The following is a 22,760-nucleotide window of genomic DNA, read 5'->3' as shown; positions in this document are numbered from 1 at the left end:
AAAAGAGCTTTGACATCATTTTCAAAGAATTACTACAGGAAAATTGCCCTGATATTCTAGAAGCAGAGGGCAAAATAGAAATGGAGAGAATCCACCGATCCCCCCGAGAAAGAGATCCCAAAAAAACAACCCCTAGGAATATTATAGCCAAGTTCCAGAACTCCCAAGTCAAAGAGAAAATATTACAAACAGCCAGAAGGACACAGTTCAAATATCATGGAGCTGCAGTCAAGATCACACAGGATTTAGCAGCAACTACATTGGAAGCTTGTAGGGCTTGGAATAGAATATACCAGAAGGCAAAAGAGCTTAGAATGCAGCCAAGAATGAACTATCCAGCAAGGCTGAATGTCCTCTTCCAGGGAAAAAGATGGACTTTCAATGAACCAGGGGAATTTCAAATGTTCCTGTTGGAATGGCCAGAGCTGAACAGAAGGTTTGATCTTCAGATACAGGCCTCAGGGGAAGCATAGAGATTGGAGGAAAAGGGGAAAATATGAGGGACTTAATGAGGATAAACTGCATGTATTCCTGCATAGAAAAATGACATTGATAATACTCATATGAACCTTCTCAGTTAATAGAGCAGGTAGAGGGAGCTTTTATAGTTGAAGCACAGGAGAAAGCTGAATTTGAAGATAAAATATGGTATAAAACTGGAGTCAATAGAAAAAAGGGAAATGTAATGGGAGAAAGAAAAAGGAGAGGGGGAATAGGCCAAGATATTTCATATAATAAGATTTTTCTTTATTACAATGAGCTATTGCAATGATATGGAATGGGGAAGGTAAGGGGGAATGAGGGAAACTTTGCTCTCATCAGAGGTGGCTAGGAGAGGAAACAGCATATATATTCAATGGGGTATAGACATCTGGAGTAAGAAGGAGGGGGGAGTAGGGTGAAGGGGGGGATATGAGTCATGGAGGAGAGGATAGACCATGGGGGAGAGTGGTCAGTTATAACACATTTTCTTTTTTACATCTTGCAAGGGGCTGGGATTGGATGGTCTGTCCTGGACCATGGGGCCAGGTGGATGCTAGGCCTAAGGGGTGGTAGTGGGGCTCAGGGCCTCTTGACCCCAGAGCCGGGGATCTGTCTGCTGTGCCACTCAGCTACCCTACAGCAGAGTCAGAGTGAAAGGAGAGAGAAAATATAGTACATGGTAGTGGAGAAATATGAAAGGAGGGAATTGCGATCAGCTATGGCAATGGTGGAAAAATATGGAAGTAACTTTTGCCATGGACTTATTATAAAGAATGTGATTCACCCGCGACAGAGTTGTTGGTGTTGGAACAAAGATTCAAGCACATTTTTTATTATTATTATTTTGGGGGGGGGGTGCAGGGCAAATGGGGCTGGGTGGCCTGCCTGGAGCCGCATAGCAGGGTGATTGTTGGGTGTCTGAGGCTGGATTTGGACCCAGGTGCTCCTAGCTCAAGGGGCCAAGGCTCTGTCTGCCACCCAGCCACCCCTACTATTATTAATATTTTATTTTAGGTCTTTATTTTATTTTATTTTATTTTTGGTTTTTGCAGGGCAGTGGGGTTTGGGTGGCTTGCATGTCACACGTCTGGGTGATTGTTGGATGTGTGGGGCCAGATGTGGGGTTGGGTGCTCGTGGCTCCAGGGCTGGTGCTCAGTCCATTGCACCACCTGGCCATACCTACAATTATTACTATTTTTTTAATTTTAATTTTTTTCTCTCCCCTTTATTGCTCAAGCAAGTCTATATTTATGGGGGGAGGGGGTATTTCATTTACTCTTAAACAAGAGTATTTTATTAATGTTAAAAAAACCATTATTTGTACAAAATGAGAATAAATATTAAATAAATAAAAAAGAAATAGCGTAAAAAAGAGAGAGAGATTGCTCCCAAGATTCTGGGGATGGGGCATTATGAGCCCTCAGAGTAATAGAAAAAAATTTGACTTCTCTCTTTGGAGTTAGGCTCTCCAAAGACTTTACCTGGTTCATTTTAAGTCTGGAACAGTAGCTCTCCTTATCTGAGAACTGAAGGTAACACAAAATTTAAAAAAAGTAACCACAAGGACTTAATCAGATTTATTTTATCTCTTGATAATAGTGCAGAATCCATAAATTACTTCTAAGTAATTATAAAGTATATTGCTGCAGTACATTTCCAGGCTGCTATCTTGTAAGTTAACAAAAGTCATATGTAATCAATAGCCAGAAGCTTACTTAAATCTTTTCCAAAGTCTAATACTTAGCATTGGAAGGATGTAAGAGATTAGAAATGACCAAGAGGATTGTATACAGAGTAACAGAATGTCTTCCATAATCATTTATACTTTTTATTTGGAAAGGAAGGCAGTCCAAGGGCAATGTCAGTATTAACACTGAATTATTATCAATTATTATTAATATAACATTGGATTCTATCTACAATAAACCAGGACACTTCATGACAAGGGACCTTCCATCCTCAGATCCTTCCAGCTCTGGGAATTGAAATAGGTGGAGACTTGCTTCTATTAGGAAAAGAATGACTTAGTTTTGTTTTGCTTTTAATCCCAAACTCTGATGAAGATTATTGAGTCCTGAACCTACAGACAAGTAAGAAATTTAGGATCCTGTTCTAAGATTCTTTTGTAGTCAAGCCCTCAGTCCTTGCAAAGATCTATAGTCAGATATTTCTCCATTGTCTTGATTTAAAGAACTGGGTCACACAGGGATCTGAGCACAGCTAACAGCCCAGGCCAATGCAATCTGTGGAGTTAATTAATATATACATGTATATTACATAGTCCCTTTAAAACTGGACTTTAAAAAACCAACCAAAAGCAAAAGATTAGGTATCTCTAAATGATCCTGGGGCAAGATGCTTCACCCAAATCTTTAGACCAGGTTTTGAAGATATTAAAGCTTTAATCACAACTGGCCTTAATGGAAAACTAAAGAAGTGCTTCTTCTGGTAAACATACTATAGTCACCGACTCACTCATTCACTCAATTATACTCATGATTTGACCCCAGAAGTTCAGGATGCTTTTTGATGTATATTGTAGATAACCTGATTTTTAGGTAAAAATATTAAGTACTGAATTGTAGTAAAGATTATTAATAATTTTACTGTTTGAATCTAGCTTTACATGAGAAGAAAACATATGTGTATTTCCTTGAAATCAGATTAGTTTAATACTATATAACTTAGGTCCCTGGGTCACATTAACCCCAGAAAATTTCAAGAGACCCAAAGATTGATGTTAGGCTTTTCCAATTAATTTCTAGTTTTCCTTATAATTAAATTTTAATTACTATATATGATATTTGACTAATCTATTATGCCCTAGTTGGAAAATTTATTACATGCTAGCCAATCTACTGCTTCTTTGTTCCTTTGTTTGAATCCTATATAATGTGCAACTTTAGAGACTGTCCCTATGAAGGACAACTTAATAAACTTCCTAAATTTCTTTTATTTAGAAATCTTTTGTTCTCAGTTCAAAATTCACAGAGGGATGGCTTGCCTCCTGAACATTTTACTCCTTTCCCCTTAATAGGAGTCTAGTATTGTTCAGAACTGATTTTATCTCTGTACTGACATTTTCCTAAGAGTTTTTGGAATGTGGAGGGCCTTTTTCTTACAAACAATTCTTATTGAAGATTTCCCAAGGATTTCTTGGTGTTACTGGGACATAGGTTATTGTTTAAGAGAAAGATGTCTCAGACCTGATGCTTTGTTTTCTGCGACAAACCCTTAATACCTCCAAGTCTGGGACCACCATGAGAATACCCATCAGATCCTTAGGAAAGCAACTCAATATTTCTTTATAAAGAGGAAAGCGAGCTCATTTGACTTCAGAGAAAGAAGTCCCTGTCCATCTCTGACCACTCTCAACCAAATCCAACTCTCCTCTTAAATTCTGTCTTTAGGATTAGTGTGGTGAGATGCATATCAAACATTGGGCTTGGCACCAGAGGACCGAGGCAGAAAATGAAGCCCTGCTTTTTACGCAGTGTGTGTCCTTGAGAGGGACTGTCTTATTATTTTTTGTTTTTATTTTTATCTTTAGCACTTGGCACATAGCTAACTAATGCTTAATAAAGATTTGTTATATGTTTGCCTTCCTGAGAACCAGATATTTCTGAACCCTTCTCTGGCCTCAGTTTCCTTATTTGTAAAATGAAAATGTTGAGCTAGTGATCTCTGATATTCCTTCAGAATCTTAATATGTGATCCTATTTCCTTAGTTTCACACTTATGGAATTGCATTTTATGAAAATAACACCAAGAAAGCTTAAACTTAAAACAAAGCCACAAAGAGAAGCTGGGAAGTTTTTGGGAGCCATTCAATATACCAGAAACATAATGTACTCAGTAAGATCAAAGAATCATGGCACTGAAAGGAACTTCAGGGTCCCCCTTCCTTTCCATTTTATAGATAAGAAAATGAAGGCCAAGGAAAGATTAGTGATTTGACCAAGGTCATATAGATCATATCAAAGGAAGGATTTGAACAAGGATCCTCTGACTGGAGCCAGAGCTCTTTCCATTGTACAAGGTGACTTTCCATAAGTGGTCATTTCTAATTGTCAAGGAATAGAATTCTGAGATTAAGAGGAAAAACTCAAGTTTCTATCATGTCAGTGGTTCTCAACCTGAATTACTCCCTGTACCTTATTCATATGACTTACTTTAAGCTAAAGTCTGAAAAGAGGTGGTTTGAAAAATGGAGAATGTCCTGTTAAGGATGTCATAGGTGGTGGGTAAACAGACAGTTCACCCAATCACCTCCTGTGTGTAGAGAGCACAGTGATAGATTTTATGAATGAATATGTCCTCTGTTCTTTCTTTAATGCATACAGATGGGTAGGGCTGGCATGTTGCCCTATATCTCAGTTTTCTCTGACCACAGGCATAGCAGATGCTTTGCTTAACCTGGAGTGGATGGTGTCAAGAACCTCCTGGCTCCCCTGTGGAACATTATACTTGGCAGAGTTCCTCCATCAACTCATTAATCCAAAGCTTGAGGCTCTTACCTTTACAGAATCTAGAATAGTACTATTCAGATTGGAAAAAGGCATACTGGAGGATGTGTGGACCAAATGATGGTTCAGATCATTCAGGGGATTACATGCCGCTTTTTGAAACCCTTGTCAGATTTCCATACCTTCCATGGTGGTCACCGATGCCTTGCTAGTATGGCATTAAAAAAATCAGTCAGTTAGCGGAGCCCTGCCCTCCTACTTGATCATTTGAAATGCCTTAGTTGTTCCTCTAATGAATATTGACTTCTTAGATACTCTTTTTCTTCTTTAGAAGCTTGAAAATCATCCAACTTTCTCTATTGCCTTTGTTTAGTTGGGTTTTTTTTTTGTAATTTAGTTATGCCCTCCCTACTGTTCTGCTTCATTAAACACTAGTACCAAAAGTCTGCCACATTTCCTCTTTTATTTGTCAGTTGCTCCTTCACTGAGGATAAACCATGTAGCTACTGGAAAAAATCAATGTTTTTTGTTGGATGATTGTTTCAGTTTGTCTCCTCCCCACATATATCTTAGAAAGCTCTGCCAATGGATAATGAGCTAAAATCAGAATGAAAAGCAGGAGGAGTCTGGGCAAGGTTGCTTTTTGAAAATTACAAAATTCTTTTAATGACCATAAGACTCACCCTGAAAAAATGGTCCATCTTATTTTTAAATACCTGTTCTCTTCCAATGATATTCTATGGCTGCTGGTCAAGGAGCAGTATAGTTTCAGAAGAGTTAAGATTACCAAGGGCAACAAGGAGGCTCATGGTGGGTGGGAGATAGCTGCAGCACATTATAAGTCAGGTATAAAAAGAAATTGTTCAAAAGGATGTTCTTACAGAAGCATATGATTGAAAAAGATAACCAGAAATGTGTTGAGAGGGTGGCATATCCAACTTAAAGGCCCCATGATATAACATCAACAGAACACAAAACATCAACAGAAAATAAGGAAGACTGGATGGAAGGACAATAGCTATATAATGAGTGTGTATTTATAGGAAGATGCCAGGAATGGCACTTGAATCTTCATCATTAGAAGGAATGGTCACAATGTTAAAGTACACGTCCATACCTAAATGAGAATGGTCTTACTGTTTCTTTTTTTTTTTTTTGGAGGCCGGATTTGAACCCAGGTACTCCTGACTCCAAGGCTTGTGCTTTATCCACTATGCCACCTAGCCGCCCCCCTGTTTCTTTAATGACAACACCATGAAACAAACACAAGGACATTGAAGACTTTAATAATTGTCATTAAAAGGGTGAATGGTGAATTTGTAATTTTGATGCTCCAAGGAGGGTATTACCATCCCAATTAGGACAATCTTTCAGATAGAATTAGGACCTGGATTCTTGCTGCCAACAAAGTTCATTTATCTGAGAAAAGTTATATCAGTTTTTTTGGTCAAGTTATTTTTGGCAAAGGTCCTTAAAGAAACTTGGAAAGGAAACTTGAAAAATAGTTCATGAGCTGATTCAGTACAAAATAAGTAGAAACAAGAGTACAATTTACATGATGACCACAATAAGGTAAAAGAAAATATATGTCTAATCAAATGAATGACCAATCATGACTTCAGAGGATTTATAGTGAGACACTACCTTCTTTTCTTAGCAGAGAGGTGATAGATTATAGATGTAGAGTGAGGTATACATATGGAGTCATTCATGACCAATGTGTTTGTTTTGCTTAAAGGTCTAGGATAAGATGCTAGGGTAAGGTTTGAGGGAGTAGGATAATCATTGGAAAGCAAAAAGTATCAATAAAACACTTATAGAAAAGGGGAAAAAAAGGTCTTCATAAGTGAGGCAGCAATTTAGCCTCTGGTTGCCCCTGCTGAGATAATGACCAAGCTATGGTGCCCTGTTATCTCACCATAGCTTATCCTGCCTCCTTGGCCCCAGCTACTTTGGCTTTCTAGTTTCTGAGTAGAATTCAGCAGAGGTTCCCTGGTGGGTTTATTTCAAGAAGCAAGCAATAGGAGGGAGGTAGGGGTGGGGCTGAACATCTAGCCACCATATTTATCTTCAATGGCTCCATGAATGTGACCAAAGAGAAAGAAAATATCAATTAGGCCCTGCCTTTGGACAGAATCACTGGCAAACACAGACAGTGGATAAAATTTGAGTCAAAGGTGGCCTCAGCATAAATAGCCCCAAGTAGGAAAATATGACCTTGGATTCCTAATTCTTGAGCTCATGATCCACATCCTACAGAAAGCCTTTCTTAATCATCCTCTTCTTTATTACCTTCTTCCTTCTCCTCAAATTGTCATGTACAGTTATCCCTTTCACATAGCAGGGATTAGGGGCATGGTGCTCCTGCAATATGGAAAATCTTCATAAAGTTTCTTGGTCCTTCCTTGGTACCAGAGAAGAAGTCTGAATTATTAGGTATTAAAAGATAAACTATGTTGATGTTATTCAATACTATACATATATTTTATGCATTTCTGAATTTCTAAACTTTATTTTGTATTGTCTGCTGGCCTTCACATATCATCTGCAAAACTTCCCCCAAATTCCCATTTAATTTGCTGACCTGATATGAAATCCTAGAGGAGCAATGTGGAAGGGATAAATATATATATATATATATATATTTGATGTATCCTCCTCAAATAAAAGGTAATCTCCCTCAGAGTTATCTGTTTTTTCACATGGTTTTTGTATCTCCATACCCTTGCCCCAAATGGGAATTTAATAAATGCTTATTGGGTTGGATAAGATCATCAAATCAGAACTAGTAGAAACCGCAATCGTCTTCAAGTCCGGTCCTCATTTTACACGAGGAATTTGAGGCCCAAAGTTTAAATGACTTCCCTTGGATTTACAAAGCTAGTAAGGAGTTGAGTTGTTATGATACTTAGTTTCCAATAGTCTCCATCCACCAAACCGCATTCTCAATAGGAGTGGATTTTTTGGGGGTGGAGGAAGTGAGGTGTAAAAAACAATGTTTCATATCAGATCATGGCATGAGGCATTTCCCTTTCCAACTTTTTCAAACTAATCTTCTGGAAAGGAGTCATTGGAAAGAAAGGATGGGAATTCCAAGAGAAGTCCTCCCTGCTCATTTTGCCCTTGTTTGACATCCTGCTCTATTTCCAGTGTTCTGGTAAGAGCACTGAAATGCAGCTTGGGTTTAGCAGTTGAAGAGCAATGCCAGTTTCTGGCAGGCTGATCCAAAGAAGCCAATTATGTGCTGGATCCATTGCATTGAGGACCGGCTCTCAATCTATGGATTATAGAGACCCAGCACCATTCAGTCCTAATAATATTGTAACAAATTCTTGAACCAAGAGAGGTTCTGTAGGGTTTACAAACCCTCTCCATTCCTCTGCAGGAAGAGGATGGAAGAATGGTTGCAAACTGACATATTTCAAGACTCAGATGGGGTTGCTGCTATACATCATTGATTCCCCTGGGAAAATGAAGGCAGACTATTATTATTCCCCACAAGATTGAGTGAAGTGCATCATTTCCTGTTTCAGCTTCTGTGGCTTGGCTGTCATGTGGTTGATCTTGTAAATCCTTCCTTGCCCTGTCTTCATGCCCCAGGATATGTTAAGAGGAGTTTAATAAAAGAGGAACAATATGGTCTTGACTTTAGGATCTCATTGGATCTTCCCATCCTCAAGAGAATGGAGCTCATCATGAAAGAGAGAAGACTCCATAATCAAGGCCAATGGTTTGGGGTTTGTGGGCTTTGTTTTTGATAGGAAGTGGAAGGAAGGAGAGGAGGAAATGCTACTTTCAGCACTGCTCTGCCTCCATGAAGCCTTCTTTCTCTTGTCCTGAATGTTCAACTTCCGTGTAGGTCCCATGACTGGTTCGGTTGCGAAATTTCATGGCTGGCCAGTGATGAGGTCTCCGCTGCAGAGTCAAAAAGACACACACACACACACACACACACACACACACACAGACACACACTCAAAGTCAGAGCACAATCTGTGGAGATCCAATCTCAATGGAAATAGCAAAGGCTACTCAGGGAAATGAGACAAGAATTGGGAGTGTTTGGAAATATCAGAGAGAACATTTATAGCATGATTTCTTAATGGGGCAAGAGGGGTGGGCAGTCTGGACTCCTTTTCATACTAATAATTTTAAGTGGATGAAATAAAACACATAGGTTTCCTCTGTAAAGGAAATAAAGTTGAAATATAGTTATTAAAATAAAAAGTTCACAGACACCAGATTAAGAAGTCCTGCAAGGAGTCTGAAAAAAGAGCTAATTTAATTTAACTAATTTAATAATTTAACCAATTTAATATATTTAATATTATTTATATTATATTATATTTATATATATAATTTAACTAATAATTAATTTAATAATAGCTAATGTTTAACTAATACGTCAAGGTTTGCAAGGTTTACAAATATTATACCATTTTGCCCTCACAATAACTATTAAGAGCATACTCTTATTATTCTTATTTAACAGATCTCCAATTTAACAGATGTCTGAGGTAGGATTTGAACTTGGGTCTTCCTGAATCCAGTCCAGAGGTCTATCTGTTCTGCCATGCTGCTTCGGCAAATTGGAATGCCAACAGAAGAATCAGAGATGGTTCAAAGGAAGTTGAGGGAAATAACTAGGTTTTTGAGTAATGGGGAGAGTTAATTGATGATTATTGTTTAGGGATTTGTTGGAGGCTAAGATTTTACACATTCACTGTTTTGAGCAAGAAGAAAATCTAGGTTGGATAAAGGAAGCTAAAGTTAGGACAAGCTAAAGAGAGAAGAATTTAGTTAAGTAGTTCAAAGTGATCAGGAATGAAACATTTTTTAGAGCTACAGTCTATGTATTCATTGGAACTGTAAAATAGCATAATCATCAGTATTGTTATGAATGTTATTTATTATTGTTGTTGTTCTTTATATTATTATATCTGGCATAATGGGTTAGTGTTGGGCTTGAAGGCAGGAAGATCTGGGTTCAAATTCAATTGCAATTTGATTCTTAATATCCTACCTAAATCATTCAATTTTATTTTGCCTCAGGCAACTCCCTAGAACAAGTAGACAACAGGTGGCATAATGAATAGAGCACTAATCCTGGAATAAGGAAGACATTCTGGGAGGGAGATGGGGAGATTAACCCCATTTTACAGTTGAAAAAAACAAAGATTAAGTGATTTATCAAGGGTTCACAGAGTTGGTGAGCTTCAAATCTTAAGAGTCATGAGTCTTCCTAACTCCAAGTCCTCTGTACCACAGAGCTACTTACCTAGTTTATGCTTTCAAATCAACCAAAACTTGTTTTTGAGCCACTAAAGGTGCACTTTAAGGGAGAGACAATTTCCTACTTCCTTCTTGCCTGCTTCTCAGGGTGGCTAGGTGGCGCAGTGGATAAACCACCAGCCCTGGAGTCAGGAGTACCTGGGTTCAAATCCGATCTCAGACACTTAACAATTACCTAGCTGTGTGGCCTTGGGCAAGCCACTTCACCCCATTGCCTTGCAAAAACCAAAAAAACCCAGTGCTATGACAGATTTAGTGAGGGTTTCTTATTTTTATTTTAATAGTAATATGATGCTCAGGAGTTTAGGAATCAGGAGCAGTGGTTATGAATGGTATTATCTGCTCTGGTCCCAAATAGAATATGGACATCTGATATTTAACCTGCTGTTAAATCCCAGACTTACCTCAATGAAGAACAAGGCAGCATTAGAAGTAGGATGAGTGTTGATGTAAATCCCAGTCAGGATAATGACTGCAACTAGTAGAACAGCCAGCACAATGCCCACAATGGTCCCTGCATGCACTGGAGGACCTTTCCTTTTAGGGGAAAGATTTTCCTGTAGATCTACAAGGAAAGCAGAATAGAAAAGGTTTATAAAATGGTTGGAAGGGTACCGGTATTCTCAAATTCTACATTTTTTTGTATTAACCTATGAGATTTCATCCATATAGGAAAAGTATTCCTCTAAGAATAGACCTGAAGGTAATACCACTACTAGGTCTATACCCTGAAGAGATGATGAAAAAGGGTAAAAACATCACTTGTACAAAAATATTCATAGCAGCCCTGTTTGTGGTGACAAAGAATTGGAAACCAAGTAAATGTTCTACAATTGGGGAATGGTTTAGCAAACTGTGGTATATGTATGTCATGGAACACTGTTGTTCTATTAGAAACCAGGAGGAATGGGAATTCAGGGAAGCCTGGAGGGATTTGCATGAACTGATGCTGAGTGAGCTGAACAGAACCATAAAAACATTGTACACCCTGGGGCGGCTAGGTGGCGTGGTGGATAAAGCACCGGCCTTGGAGTCAGGAGTAGCTGGGTTCAAACCTGATCTCACACACTTAATAATTACCTAGCTGGATGGCCTTGGCCAAACCACTTAACCCCCTTTGCCTTGCAAAAACCTAAAAAAAAAAATTATACATCCTAACAGCAACATGGGGGTGATGATCAGCCTTGATGCATTTGCATGGACTCGTTCATTCCATCAGTGCAACAGAGACAATTTGGGGCTGTCTGCAATGGAGAATACCATCTGTATCCAGAGAAAGAACTGTGGAGTTTGAACAAAGACCAAGGACTATTACCTTTAATTTAGGGGAAAAAAAAACTTGATATCTTATTGTCTGATCTTGCAATCTCTTATACTTTATGTTTCTTCCTTAAGGATATGATTTCTCTCTCATCACATTCAATTTGGATCAAAGTATACATAGAAGCAATGTAAAGACTGACAAATTGCCTTCTGTGGGGGGTGGGGGGAAGAAAGTAAGATTAGGGGAAAAATTGTAAAACTCAAAATAAATAAAATCTTTATAATTCAAAAAAAAAAGAACAGATCTGAGGGAGGAGTTACAATGAAGCCACACCCAAGAGGAGGCAGCTGGAAAGTAGTTGGGAAGGAGCAGCATAGGATGAACCTCCCCACATAAGAGACCAAGAAAAAAGAAGGAACAACTCAGTTTCCTCAGTCCAGTTGTAGTGGGAACTTCGGCCGGCAACATGTAGCTGTTTGGCTAGTGGCCTGTGTAATTTCCATCCTATGTATACCTTGGCTCAGACATAACTTGGGTTCTGCAAGCCTGGTGGTTTGAATTATTGAAAGATTAGAGATGGGGAGGAAAAGTAGGGAGGAAAAAGGGAGGTTGAAGGGGGAGGAGAAAGTTGTCAGAAGTGCTCTCCAGAACTCCTGCTGCTTCAATTCCTGATTGTGGAGGTGGAAGTTGTTTTTATATTCTTTTCATGTTTGTATTACATGTTTTATTGGATTTTTGGTTGGATTTTTATGATTCACAAGTATATCCTGCATTTTAAACAAAAGAAAGTCTTGAACCTTAGGCACAAAGACAGATGTAGACTTAGCCCATAGAACTGCTACCAACTGCTTAACTAGGCAAGGACTGAAAAGATTAGAGCTTCTGGAATGAGCCCTCAGAAGGTTAATAAGCCAAGCAAAAGGGTGGATATTTACCCAGGATACTTATAAACATAGACCTAAACTATATGTTAAAATACATATTTAGAAAGAGATATGGTCTCTGTTTTCTGGAAAAGGGTATTTTAACTTTTTTTGTGTGTCTTGGACCCCTTGGGCAGTCTAGTGAAAATAATGGGTTCCTCAGAATACTGTTTTTAAATTCATAAAATAAAATGCATATGATTATAAAGGAAACCAGAGGTTAGTGAAAGAAAAGATTTTAAATTTTTTTCCATTCAACTTCATGGATTCTCCTAAAATCAATATACAGATTCCAGGTTAGGAATCTCTGTCAATATAAATTAACATGTGATAAACAAAAATACCTGTTCACCTCTACATAAATATTTGGTAGGATAAGAAAAGTTAAAAGGACACACTTTCTATGTGATCTATCATTGAAGTGTTCAGGTAGCCAGAGAGCTGGGTCTAGAGTCTGATTGACCTGTGTTTAAATTAAAATTCAGACTCTGTGTTACCCTGGACAAATCACTTAGCTTCTGTTTGCCTCAGTTTTATTATTTTGTAAAATAGGAACCTAAGGCACAAAGACAGATATAGTCTTAGTCCACAATAGAGCTAACAGATGGGTAAAGATGAATCATCCTCTTTTAAGATCAAAGGATTGGGGGCAGCTAGGTGGTGCAGTTGAATAGAGCACTGACCCTGGAGTTCAAATCCAGCCTCAGACACTTAATAATTCTCTAGCTGTGTGACCTTGGTCAAGTCTAACCCCCATTGCCTTGCAAAAAAAAAAAGATCAAAGGATGATAAATTTAGAGCTGCAAGGGAATTTAGAAGCCACCTATTCCTAAACCCTTGTTTTACAAAGGGACCAAGTAAATTAAATGACTTTCCAAAATCACAAAGGTAGTAAGTTATAGTGAGATTCAGATCCAGACTTTCTGACTGTGATTCTTGTATTCTTCCCCAAACCAAAGCTGTCTCCCTGAGGACTCCTATTTGTTGGTCTCCTATCTCTGCCAGATATTATGCAAATAATAAGGAAATCTCAGAACCCAGTTCTGCTCTGGTCCCCATAATCTATGATTCCCACCTTTCTAAAGACAGTTCCTGATTAGCAGCTGAGAGAGATTACTGAGTCAATTCTCCTAACTACTTTCTCTTGCCTTGGCTAGAAATCAGACATTGTGTACAGAGTTTCTGACTGTACTATCCTGCCTCCTAACCAGAGTATGTGACTGAGGAGAGGATCTGGTTAATTGCCCTTGCTCTCCATTTGTTATGATCCTGGAGACCTGTTTAAATGATCCTGTATCAACTACTCCCTTCTCAATTTTGGGAATCCAAGATAATAGTTCTTCATTTTGGGGGGTTAATTGACTGACTGTCAGTCAGGTTCTATGTGCATTGAGAGACTCCAATAAGGAGGTGACAAGCAGCCTGGAACTGGATCCTATTCTGCTCAGGTGTAGTATCCGATTTAAGGAATCACTCATCTTCAAGGTGCTAACTTTCTAGATAATTATTAGTGGGTACATGGGTACTAGTGGGAAGAGTAAAGAGTGGTCATTGGGTCCTGGGCACTTATCCTTCAAATAACCTTGCAGATTGCAAGGTTTTCACATTTACTGCCAACACAGATTAGGAACTGAGGGAATCCTCATCTCCTCTAAAGAGCTAAATCTATATCCTTCATTGATTGAGATGTTGGTGCTGATGAAAACCCATTAGCCATCTGCCTAGAAATGGCAAGAGGCAATCTTATCCCATCTTATTCAATCTGCCTTCTTTTCATTCTGGAGCTATACATATTCAATCACACAGAGGGTCATGAAAGCAGAATTATTAGTGAAATTTAAAGTAGGGAAATTAGAAATGACCTCAGTGGAGTAATCTCCTTAAAGTCCCTGGGGGCATAGCTTCAGGAAGACAGACAGAAGGTATCCAGAGGATTTAGTCCTCTCCAGACTTTGGGGGAAAAGGCAAAAGGTGTGTATGCACCTTGGGTACAGCCCCAGTGTTCCAATGTTAGCAGAATACAGAGGAATTAATCAACCCAACAATAAGCACTAATTAAATAACTATACAACATTAGATTCTAGGAAAATAAAGGCAAAAATTTAAAAAGACTTTACCCTTAAGGAACTTATATTCAATTGAAAGGAAAAAACTGTGCATGTCCATACAAAATATATTTAAACCAAACACAGACCAATAAATACTTACCCTCTCTTCCTCCATATGGATTCAGCTTTGTGTCATCTTAAAGAAAGGGACAAGAAATAATGAAACAATTATATTTTATTTTGTAGATTTAAAAAAAAATATTTAAAGTGTCAATTTCTTGCTCCCTACTCCCAGAGAATGATTTTTAAAAACTGTGCTAGATTTAGGTCTTGTTTTTTTTAGGAATGTAGGAGATTCACATAAATGCATTTTCTAGATACTTCAAGTTTATTCCTCTAAGTACAAACTTATTTTTAAAAAATGTTCTCTCTCATATGTATATATATATATATATATATATATGTAAATACATATGTATATATCCCTCTGAGTTTTAAAATAGAGAATACTGAATATAATTTAATCTGGCTTTTATGGAATCATCATTATAAACATTGTATGTTTTAAAGGCTGCATAGGACTGACAGCACTATAATGCAATGATGTCCTCGGGGAATTGCCATAAACAGGGGACACAAGGCAGCTGAGCTGTGGGGCTGGAAGGCAGCAGCTGCTGCTAATAGTCTAATGTGGACACCAGAGCTCTCCCATTCCGAGGCTGCCTACGGGCAGAAGAGCAATGAAGCCAAAACTTCTGGGATGGTGTTTCTGTTGGCCCACTAAATTGCAGCTGCACAGCCTCAAGTGTTGAAAGACACAAGAACAAGAGAGCCACTACTTAAGATCTCTGTACAGCAGAGCAACAGGAGGGTCCTAGAGACCTGGTGTCCATGGAGAAGTCTTGCATGCCAGATCCTGGTCTTGACCAGGAAAAACAGCCACTGTGATCTAAGTAATACTACCGAAGACCTCTGTTATTTTGTGTCTCCCTTTGTCAGAGGTCAAGGGGTCTTTGTTGTCAGAGGTTGAAGTTTATATATCTGTATATTTGTGTGTATATGCATATGTATTTATATGTAAATTCATACCCCTATGATATATGTATACACACATATATATTCAAATAATGTGTATTTGCATATATTTTGCAACTTGTTTATGTATTATACACACACAAACATATTTATGTATGCACATAAACACATTTGTGGACACATATTTATGGAAACAATATTTATGTATACATGTATATTTGTATATACATATACAACTGATATTTATATATGTACACATATAATTTATGGAGATGTGCATATTTGTTTATGCACACACATATACATTTATATATACTTCTGCATATATGTATAACTTATATACACACATACATATCTTTTCCCATAACAAATGACCCCAGAATGCTATTCTTTTAATGCTATTCATTTTAATTTCTTCTTCCTCTGTCAATTGTCAGTTCTTACCAATATCCAGCATAATCAATCCTGCTGCTTTCATACCCAGTTAACTGAGTGGAAAAGATCTTTCTGTGTCTCAAAGCAATGACCAGTTTCCAGTTATTTGCCATTTAGTGGTCCCTGGTTTGGCTGGCTCACATAAGTTACTTCTCAGAGAAGTGATCCTAAGACTTTCCCATCAACTGGCATCAAACTTTTTGCCTCTTTGAATGGTCAGATGCTAAGGTAGACTCTGTATCCACCCAGCTGTATCCTTCCACCCAACTGTATTCAAACAGTACCCTTCCACCTCTTCACTCTCCTTCTCTGCAGTCCTTCAAAGCTGAATTCTCTCAAACCCGAAACTTTGTAACTTCTATACACATACAGAAGGGGCCTGTTGAGTGAGATATATGTCACTGGCTCCTTCACAAATCTAACTTTTTGTCCTATTCATAACACATGGGAAGTTGACTAAATACTTATTCATTAACCAAGATTCCTTGAAAGTTGGGGGGGGAGTGGGAATAATAATTTAAAATACTTAAAAAAGTAATATAGTCAACTATGATATTTCTTTTGCAGGATGAATATAGCTTAATATTCATTACTGCAATTTGTAACTATTATTAGAGATCTTTAGCAATGAAATGGGAGTGATACTTCTGACTCCAGGATTCAGAAGAAACCTAGGAACAGATTAAAAATGAAATGTACTATCCTTTGCTGGTGGAAATGATTATACTGGTCCATTGTCAGCAGAACAAGCCCTTTTCTTTGTCCATTTGAAGGAGTAAGTTTATAATAATTAGCCCATACTTTCTCTTTTGTATCCCTTTTCAAGGTGGTTGGCTGGGGTTTTAGTGCAGACCTTGGTTTTCCACAAAGGATAATACTAATCAACTTACAAAATAGTAAAACCTGTGTCTTTGGCCTTTTTCTAATTTTTTAAAAATTCCAAACATCAAATAAAATGAATCTCTATCTATCATCTATCTATCTATCTATCTATCTATCTATCTATCTATCTATCTATCTCTCTCTCTCTGCATATATGGGTAAGAAAAGGTTAGAATAGCAAAAAAAGAGAATTTTACATGGAACTTGGAATCTATTTTGCACAGATGTTTCCTAGGTACATAGCATTTAGAGCTTAGAGATTAATTTGTCCATCTGGTCATTTTACAGAAGAGTAATCTGTGGCACAAAGAGGGAAAGAAACTTGCTCAAGGTCGTGCAACTCATTGATGATAGAACCAAAAAAAGAACTCAGGTTCTTTTATTCCCAGCCTGATCTATTTTCCATCATATGCATACTAGAAGGGCAGCTAGGTGGATAGAATAGGTGGCCTTGGAATCAGGAATAAGAAAGTTAGAATCTAGCCTCAGATACTTGCTAGTTACTAGTTGTGTGGCCTTGAACAAGTCACTTATCCCTATTGCCTCACATCCAGAGTCATCTCCAGTTGACCTGATTCATATCTGGCCACTGGATCCAGATGACTCTAGAGGAGAAAGCGAGGTCAGTGACTTAGCACAGCAATCCCTCACTCAAATTTAATTCATGTACTTGTCATGACATCACCTCCCTGATGTGGCCTTTCATTCGAGAATGAAGGACAAATAAGGGCAGCTAGGTGGCACAGTGGATAGAGAACTGGCCATGGAAGAGTTCAGATCTGACCTCAATACTTAGCTATGTGACCTTGGGCAAGTTACTTAACCCCACTGCCTTACAAAAACCAAGAGAGAGACAGACAGACAGAGACAGAGAGAGAGAGAAACAACAATACTACATGCTAGAAATGGAGTCAGAGTTTAAGGATTTATCATCCCCTTCCTTGGAATTCCTTCCTTCTTCTCAACCCCCCTCTCCCTCTACTGAAATCCACTGAAATCCTGCCTACCCTTCATTCTAAGTCTTCTCTTCACTGAACTGTCACTGGGTTCATAGTCAGTAGCACACAGATTAACAAAGATGGTATTCTAGTTGGATAGTATTCTATTCAGCTAGTTTGCAAGATATTTAAAGGGAAGGCACCATGGCATATAAGCTTTTGTGCATCCCCTAGAATACCTAACACAGTGCTCTAAGGAGCCCTCAGTAATTATTTGTTGCTTAACTGACGGACTTCTTCACCCAAATGAGAACTCAACTCTTTTGTTAGTTCCTCTGGCTAAGGATTATTTCCCAAGCAATTAATCAGTAATTCTGATGCCCAGAACAAATTTTAGCAGGGGGAAAAAAAGATGAGGGGATTGGAGGTAAGAAGCATGAAAAAGCTCAAATTAATTTTTTAAAAAACCAAATTCATTTAGGGAAAGCTGTGGAAATCTCTTGGACCTCAGGTTCTTCTCTTCAGGTGAGAGACCCCAGGATATAGTTGTTGGATGAAGAAAGGGAGCAGAGCAGGGTTGGGTTGGGGCAAGCAGGGGCTTTCATGGGATGCTTCTGCTTTGGGAGCCAGAGGAGGGAAGGAATTATAGTTATTCTAGTTAATAAGGTGCTATATTGAGTTGTTTCTATATACCATAATATGTTTATATGTGTCTGTGTCTCTGTGCGTGTATGTATGATTGCAGAATATAGAAACATATAGAATTCCATGTTTCTATAAAGAGTGTCATCAGTGCCTTCCACATTTTAAGGCATTAGGATGAAGTCCAGCTAGCCCTGCCCTAGTTAGCCTCTAACATTTTCTTTTTCTTGTGTCTTTCCCCATAGTACTTAGAATAATTTTTTGTGTTTAATTTATGCTTAAGCCCTAGTTATTACTGGGGAACTTGATGGAGATAGAATACATTAATCACTTACATCATCTTCCTCCCCTCTCCCATCTTTGTCTACTATTTTCCTCTACCTAAAATCAATATTTTTCCTTCTTTATTTCAAGTATTAATGCTGTTCCAATTGATTGATTGATCTCCAGGACTTGTGAAGATGTCCCTCAGATAGATTTGAAAAAAATTTCTGGAGTATGCATTACCCTGCTATTTCTCAGATTCCAATGATAAATCCATAATTCAGATGTCACCTCAGTGATTCTCTCTTGGCTTTGCCCTTTACAATTTTCTGGATGCAGGTCAATTTTGCTGCTGAAGGCAAACCTCACAAAACCATGTCTAGAGCAACTGGCATAAAACAAGCTCTCAAAGCAACTTTCAAAGATAATTTTCATTGGGTAGAATGATGGTAAAGATTCTAGGATACAAACCTGCACAGAGAGACCCTAGTCATAGCCTCATGGGAGAGTGCTAGGTCTGAATTAGATTAAGGAAGAGAAAATATGTCATCTGGTAGCTTCCTATTTTAACTAAGTGATCTGGCTTAACTAGGTACTGAGCTCAGTTTGGGTTTTTTTTTTTTACAAGGATAGAATGTGAAAGCTATGACATACTCTAAATTCTGGTGACCTGGTCAATGCCCCATTCGTCTGTCCTAGCTATGGCTCTGCTTGGATGTACCTTCTGTGGTGAGGTGGTCAATGAAGGAAGAGGCAGAAGTAGTGAATTCTCCATCAAAATGGGTGAAGGTCTCAGAGGATGAGGTATAATGTTCTTCCTGGAAATCCTCACATGTCCTGCCCTCTGCCTGAAAAAGAGAGCCAGTCTCTGAGGATTCTCCTTTGCACAGTGGTCTCAATTCTGCTTAAGACAATGGGATTTTGGAGTTTAAAAGAGACCTTAGCAATCATAGGATCAGAGATCATAGAGAAGAATCCCAGAAATCATCTTGTTCAACATTCTCACCCATTAAGAGACTAATGGGGCAGCTAGGAAGTACAGTGGAAGGCCAAGTCAGGAAAACTCATCTTCTTGGATTCAAATCCAGCTTCAGATACTTTCTAGTTGTGTGACTGAGTAAGTTACTTAACCCTGTTTGCCTCAGTTTCTTGATCTGTAAAATAAGCTGGAGAAGAGGATGGCAAAACATATTTATGCCAAGAAATCCCTAAATGCAGTCACAAAGAGTTAGACATGACTGAAATGGCTGAACAACAATAAAGAAGCTGATTTAGAAGGGAAAATTACTTGTTCAAGATCATGCAGGTAGTAAGTTACAAGAGTCTGGGATTGGAACATAGGTCTGAACACCCAACCAATATGTTTTCTGAAGAATTCATGGGTAACTTCCCTTTTGTGTGGTCTGAGCTGCCAGAAAATCTAGGACCAGATTTAGTGCCTAAGGGCTTTCAGTGTCTTATTCAGCACAATTTCATCTGCCTTAAGTCATTCAAGAAAAGAGGTAAGGGTCAAAATCTTAAATAAATAGAACGCATTTAAAATACTAACAGCTGTAGTCTTCCTTAGAAATCTCCTATGCCAGAAATGACCTAATGTCATTCATATAGATCTTTAAACTCCAGAACAATCTGACGAGATAGATAACACAGGCCTTATTTTCCTATTTTACAGATGAGGAAACTGAGGGCGAGTGGCAGAATCAAAATTAGAACACAGGTCTTGGGGTGGCTAGGTAGAGCAGTCAATAGAGCACCAGTCCTGGAGTCAGGAGTACCTGAGTTCAAATCCAGTCTCAGACACTTAATAATTACCTAGCTGTGTGGCCTTGGGCAAGCCACTTAACACCATTTGCCTTGCAAAAACCTAAAAAAAAAAAAAAGAACTCAGGTCTTTAAAGGATTAATAGAGGTGGAAAGAGTGGGGCATTTAGTATGCCACCCCCCCCATTTTAAGATGAGTACACCAGTTTCAAAAAGTTTAAGTAATTTATCCTTGGAATCACACAGCTAGTAATTAATCAACAACAATTTATTAATAGATAATTAGAAACCGGGGATACAAATACAGACAATGAAATAATTCCTCTTCTCAAAAAGCTTAATAAATGTTGAATCGGAATTTGAATCCAGGTCTTCCTGATTCCATGTCCAGAATGCCATCTGCTATGCCACAATGTCACTCAGTTCATTTTGATAGAAGAAAAGAGGTAAGATAAAGTGAGGTCAAGTCAAGAATCTGAAGTCAAGACCTGAGTTTCAATTTTGCCTTAGATCCTCATTTCCTGTCTGAGCCTAGATAAATCACTTAATCACTATCTCAGTTTCCTCATCTGTAAAATGAAGGAATTGGACTTGATGGGCTCCATGGTCCCTTTTAGCTCTATTTTATTTTATTTTGCAAGGCAATGGGGTTAAGTGGCTTGCCCAAGGCCACACAGCTAGGTAATTATTAAGTGTCTGAGACTGGATTTGAACTCAGGTACTCTTGACTCCAGGGCTGGTGCTCTATCCACTGCACCACCTAGCTGCCCCCTCTTTTAGCTCTAAACTGATGATCCCGTGATAGTTAAGGAAGAGGGCACTCTCAATTTGTTTTTAATCTTATATTACAAAAGAAATGTGGATGGTTCTGCCCAACTGATGCCTTATATTTGAATGTCTCTATCCTGGGATATGGTTGACTGGAAACAAGGTTCCAGTATGTACACAGAAACCTTTAATTTCCTCCTTTCCCCTACTCTAAATTTGAGTGACCCATCTGAAGATTGAGTCTATGACCTCTGATTCCTGACCATAGTTGCCATCTAACCAGCTGAGTGCCCAGTGTACTAGAAGACCAAGTAAGTTTGATACTGGTCAAGCTGCAGTCATGGTCTCTTGGTCTGCCAAATATGATTCAGAATCATTCCTCTCCCTCCTTCCAAGCTCTCTGGGTAAATTTTCAGCATTGGACTATAAAATGGAATATTACTGATGATGTTTCTTTGTTCCATGGAACAATAGAATCATAGGAATTTCAGTGTTCCAATCTCTGTAGATCTGATTGGCTCCAAGACAGCCTATGAGGCAAGTCATAAGTGGAGATATAAATTTAAAAGCAACTAACAGAATCAACCACTAAACAACCTATCAACAAACCTCTTCCTTTCCCTACATTCCAACCCAAATGGTCAGGAGTAAATCATTTCTCTCTCTCTCTCTCACCTCTTGGGCACAGCCGTATGCCAACCACTCCTCCCGATAGCGGTCAAAGCCACTGGAGCACCTGTAGGGAAGAAGATGCCACAGAAAGATTGTTGCTTATCTACTCATATAGTAAATGAATTCCTCTTTCATTTCACTTGAGGCAGAGAGGCCAACACAGTGAAAAATGTTTTCAGCAGACCGAAGCTAGGGTGGGGTGATCTTCCCAAAGGAAGTTGGGGCACAGACCAATGATAGGAAACTACTGGCCACGTGCAGGGATTGAGGCCACTGATCCAGTCTTCCTCCTCTATCCTATGAAAAAAAAGGCAAAAAAGAAGTTATTGTGTTCCTTACCTCTTTTCTCCCACCTAGAAATAGTTCAGTTGCTATCCTTAATATTCCATGAATTCCATGGGGTAATTATACCCTAGTTTACCTAATAAACCCATATACCAAATCATTTAGCCTTTCACCAAGTTAGGAGAACCTATAACTGCTTTATTTATAGTTCTTTGTTGCCATAAAAGTATTACTATGGATAATAATTTTTGTTTTGTTTTGTTTTGCAAGGGGCAGGACCCATTGCAAAGTAATAAAAATATAAAAAATAATTTTTAAATTTATTCATCCATTCACTTACTTATCCATTCATATATTTTTATTTGTTTAAATAAATATTTATCTATTTGCAGGAGATTTATTTATTTACTAAAAGACCAAAAGCTTCCACCTTGTGGAGAGATAAATGTGGAGCTGTGAGGGAACTTATCTAGGCACTGAAGTAAATACCAGACTCAAATTCTGTGGCCTGATGTTTAATTGAAGTTCATTGCATGAGTATATTATGAATCATAATCTTGATCTTGAAAGGCACATGGCATAATGAATTGGTCATTGAACT

The 22,760-nt window shown here is 38.3% G+C and overlaps 1 protein-coding gene across 2 annotated transcripts in view; it reads right to left on the bottom strand.

Annotated features, from left to right (window-relative positions):
• Window positions 1-2,056: 2,056 nt before the first annotated feature.
• PLXDC1 (plexin domain containing 1) overlaps window positions 2,057-22,760 on the bottom strand; it is a 109,422-nt gene continuing 88,718 nt past the window's right edge. For both annotated transcript variants that reach the window (XM_074224065.1, XM_074224066.1), the window contains exons 10-14: window positions 21,878-21,938; window positions 19,395-19,521; window positions 14,638-14,673; window positions 10,647-10,807; window positions 2,057-8,865 (exon numbers count right to left, since the gene is read on the bottom strand). In XM_074224065.1, coding sequence (XP_074080166.1) covers window positions 8,746-8,865; window positions 10,647-10,807; window positions 14,638-14,673; window positions 19,395-19,521; window positions 21,878-21,938 — 505 coding nt within the window. In that variant the 3' untranslated portion in view covers window positions 2,057-8,745. The remainder of the gene's footprint in view (window positions 8,866-10,646; window positions 10,808-14,637; window positions 14,674-19,394; window positions 19,522-21,877; window positions 21,939-22,760) is intronic.

This window comes from Macrotis lagotis, chromosome 2, assembly GCF_037893015.1.
Source record: "Macrotis lagotis isolate mMagLag1 chromosome 2, bilby.v1.9.chrom.fasta, whole genome shotgun sequence".
NCBI classification, from domain to species: domain Eukaryota; kingdom Metazoa; phylum Chordata; class Mammalia; order Peramelemorphia; family Peramelidae; genus Macrotis; species Macrotis lagotis.
This window is presented reverse-complemented; position numbering and strand designations above follow the sequence as displayed.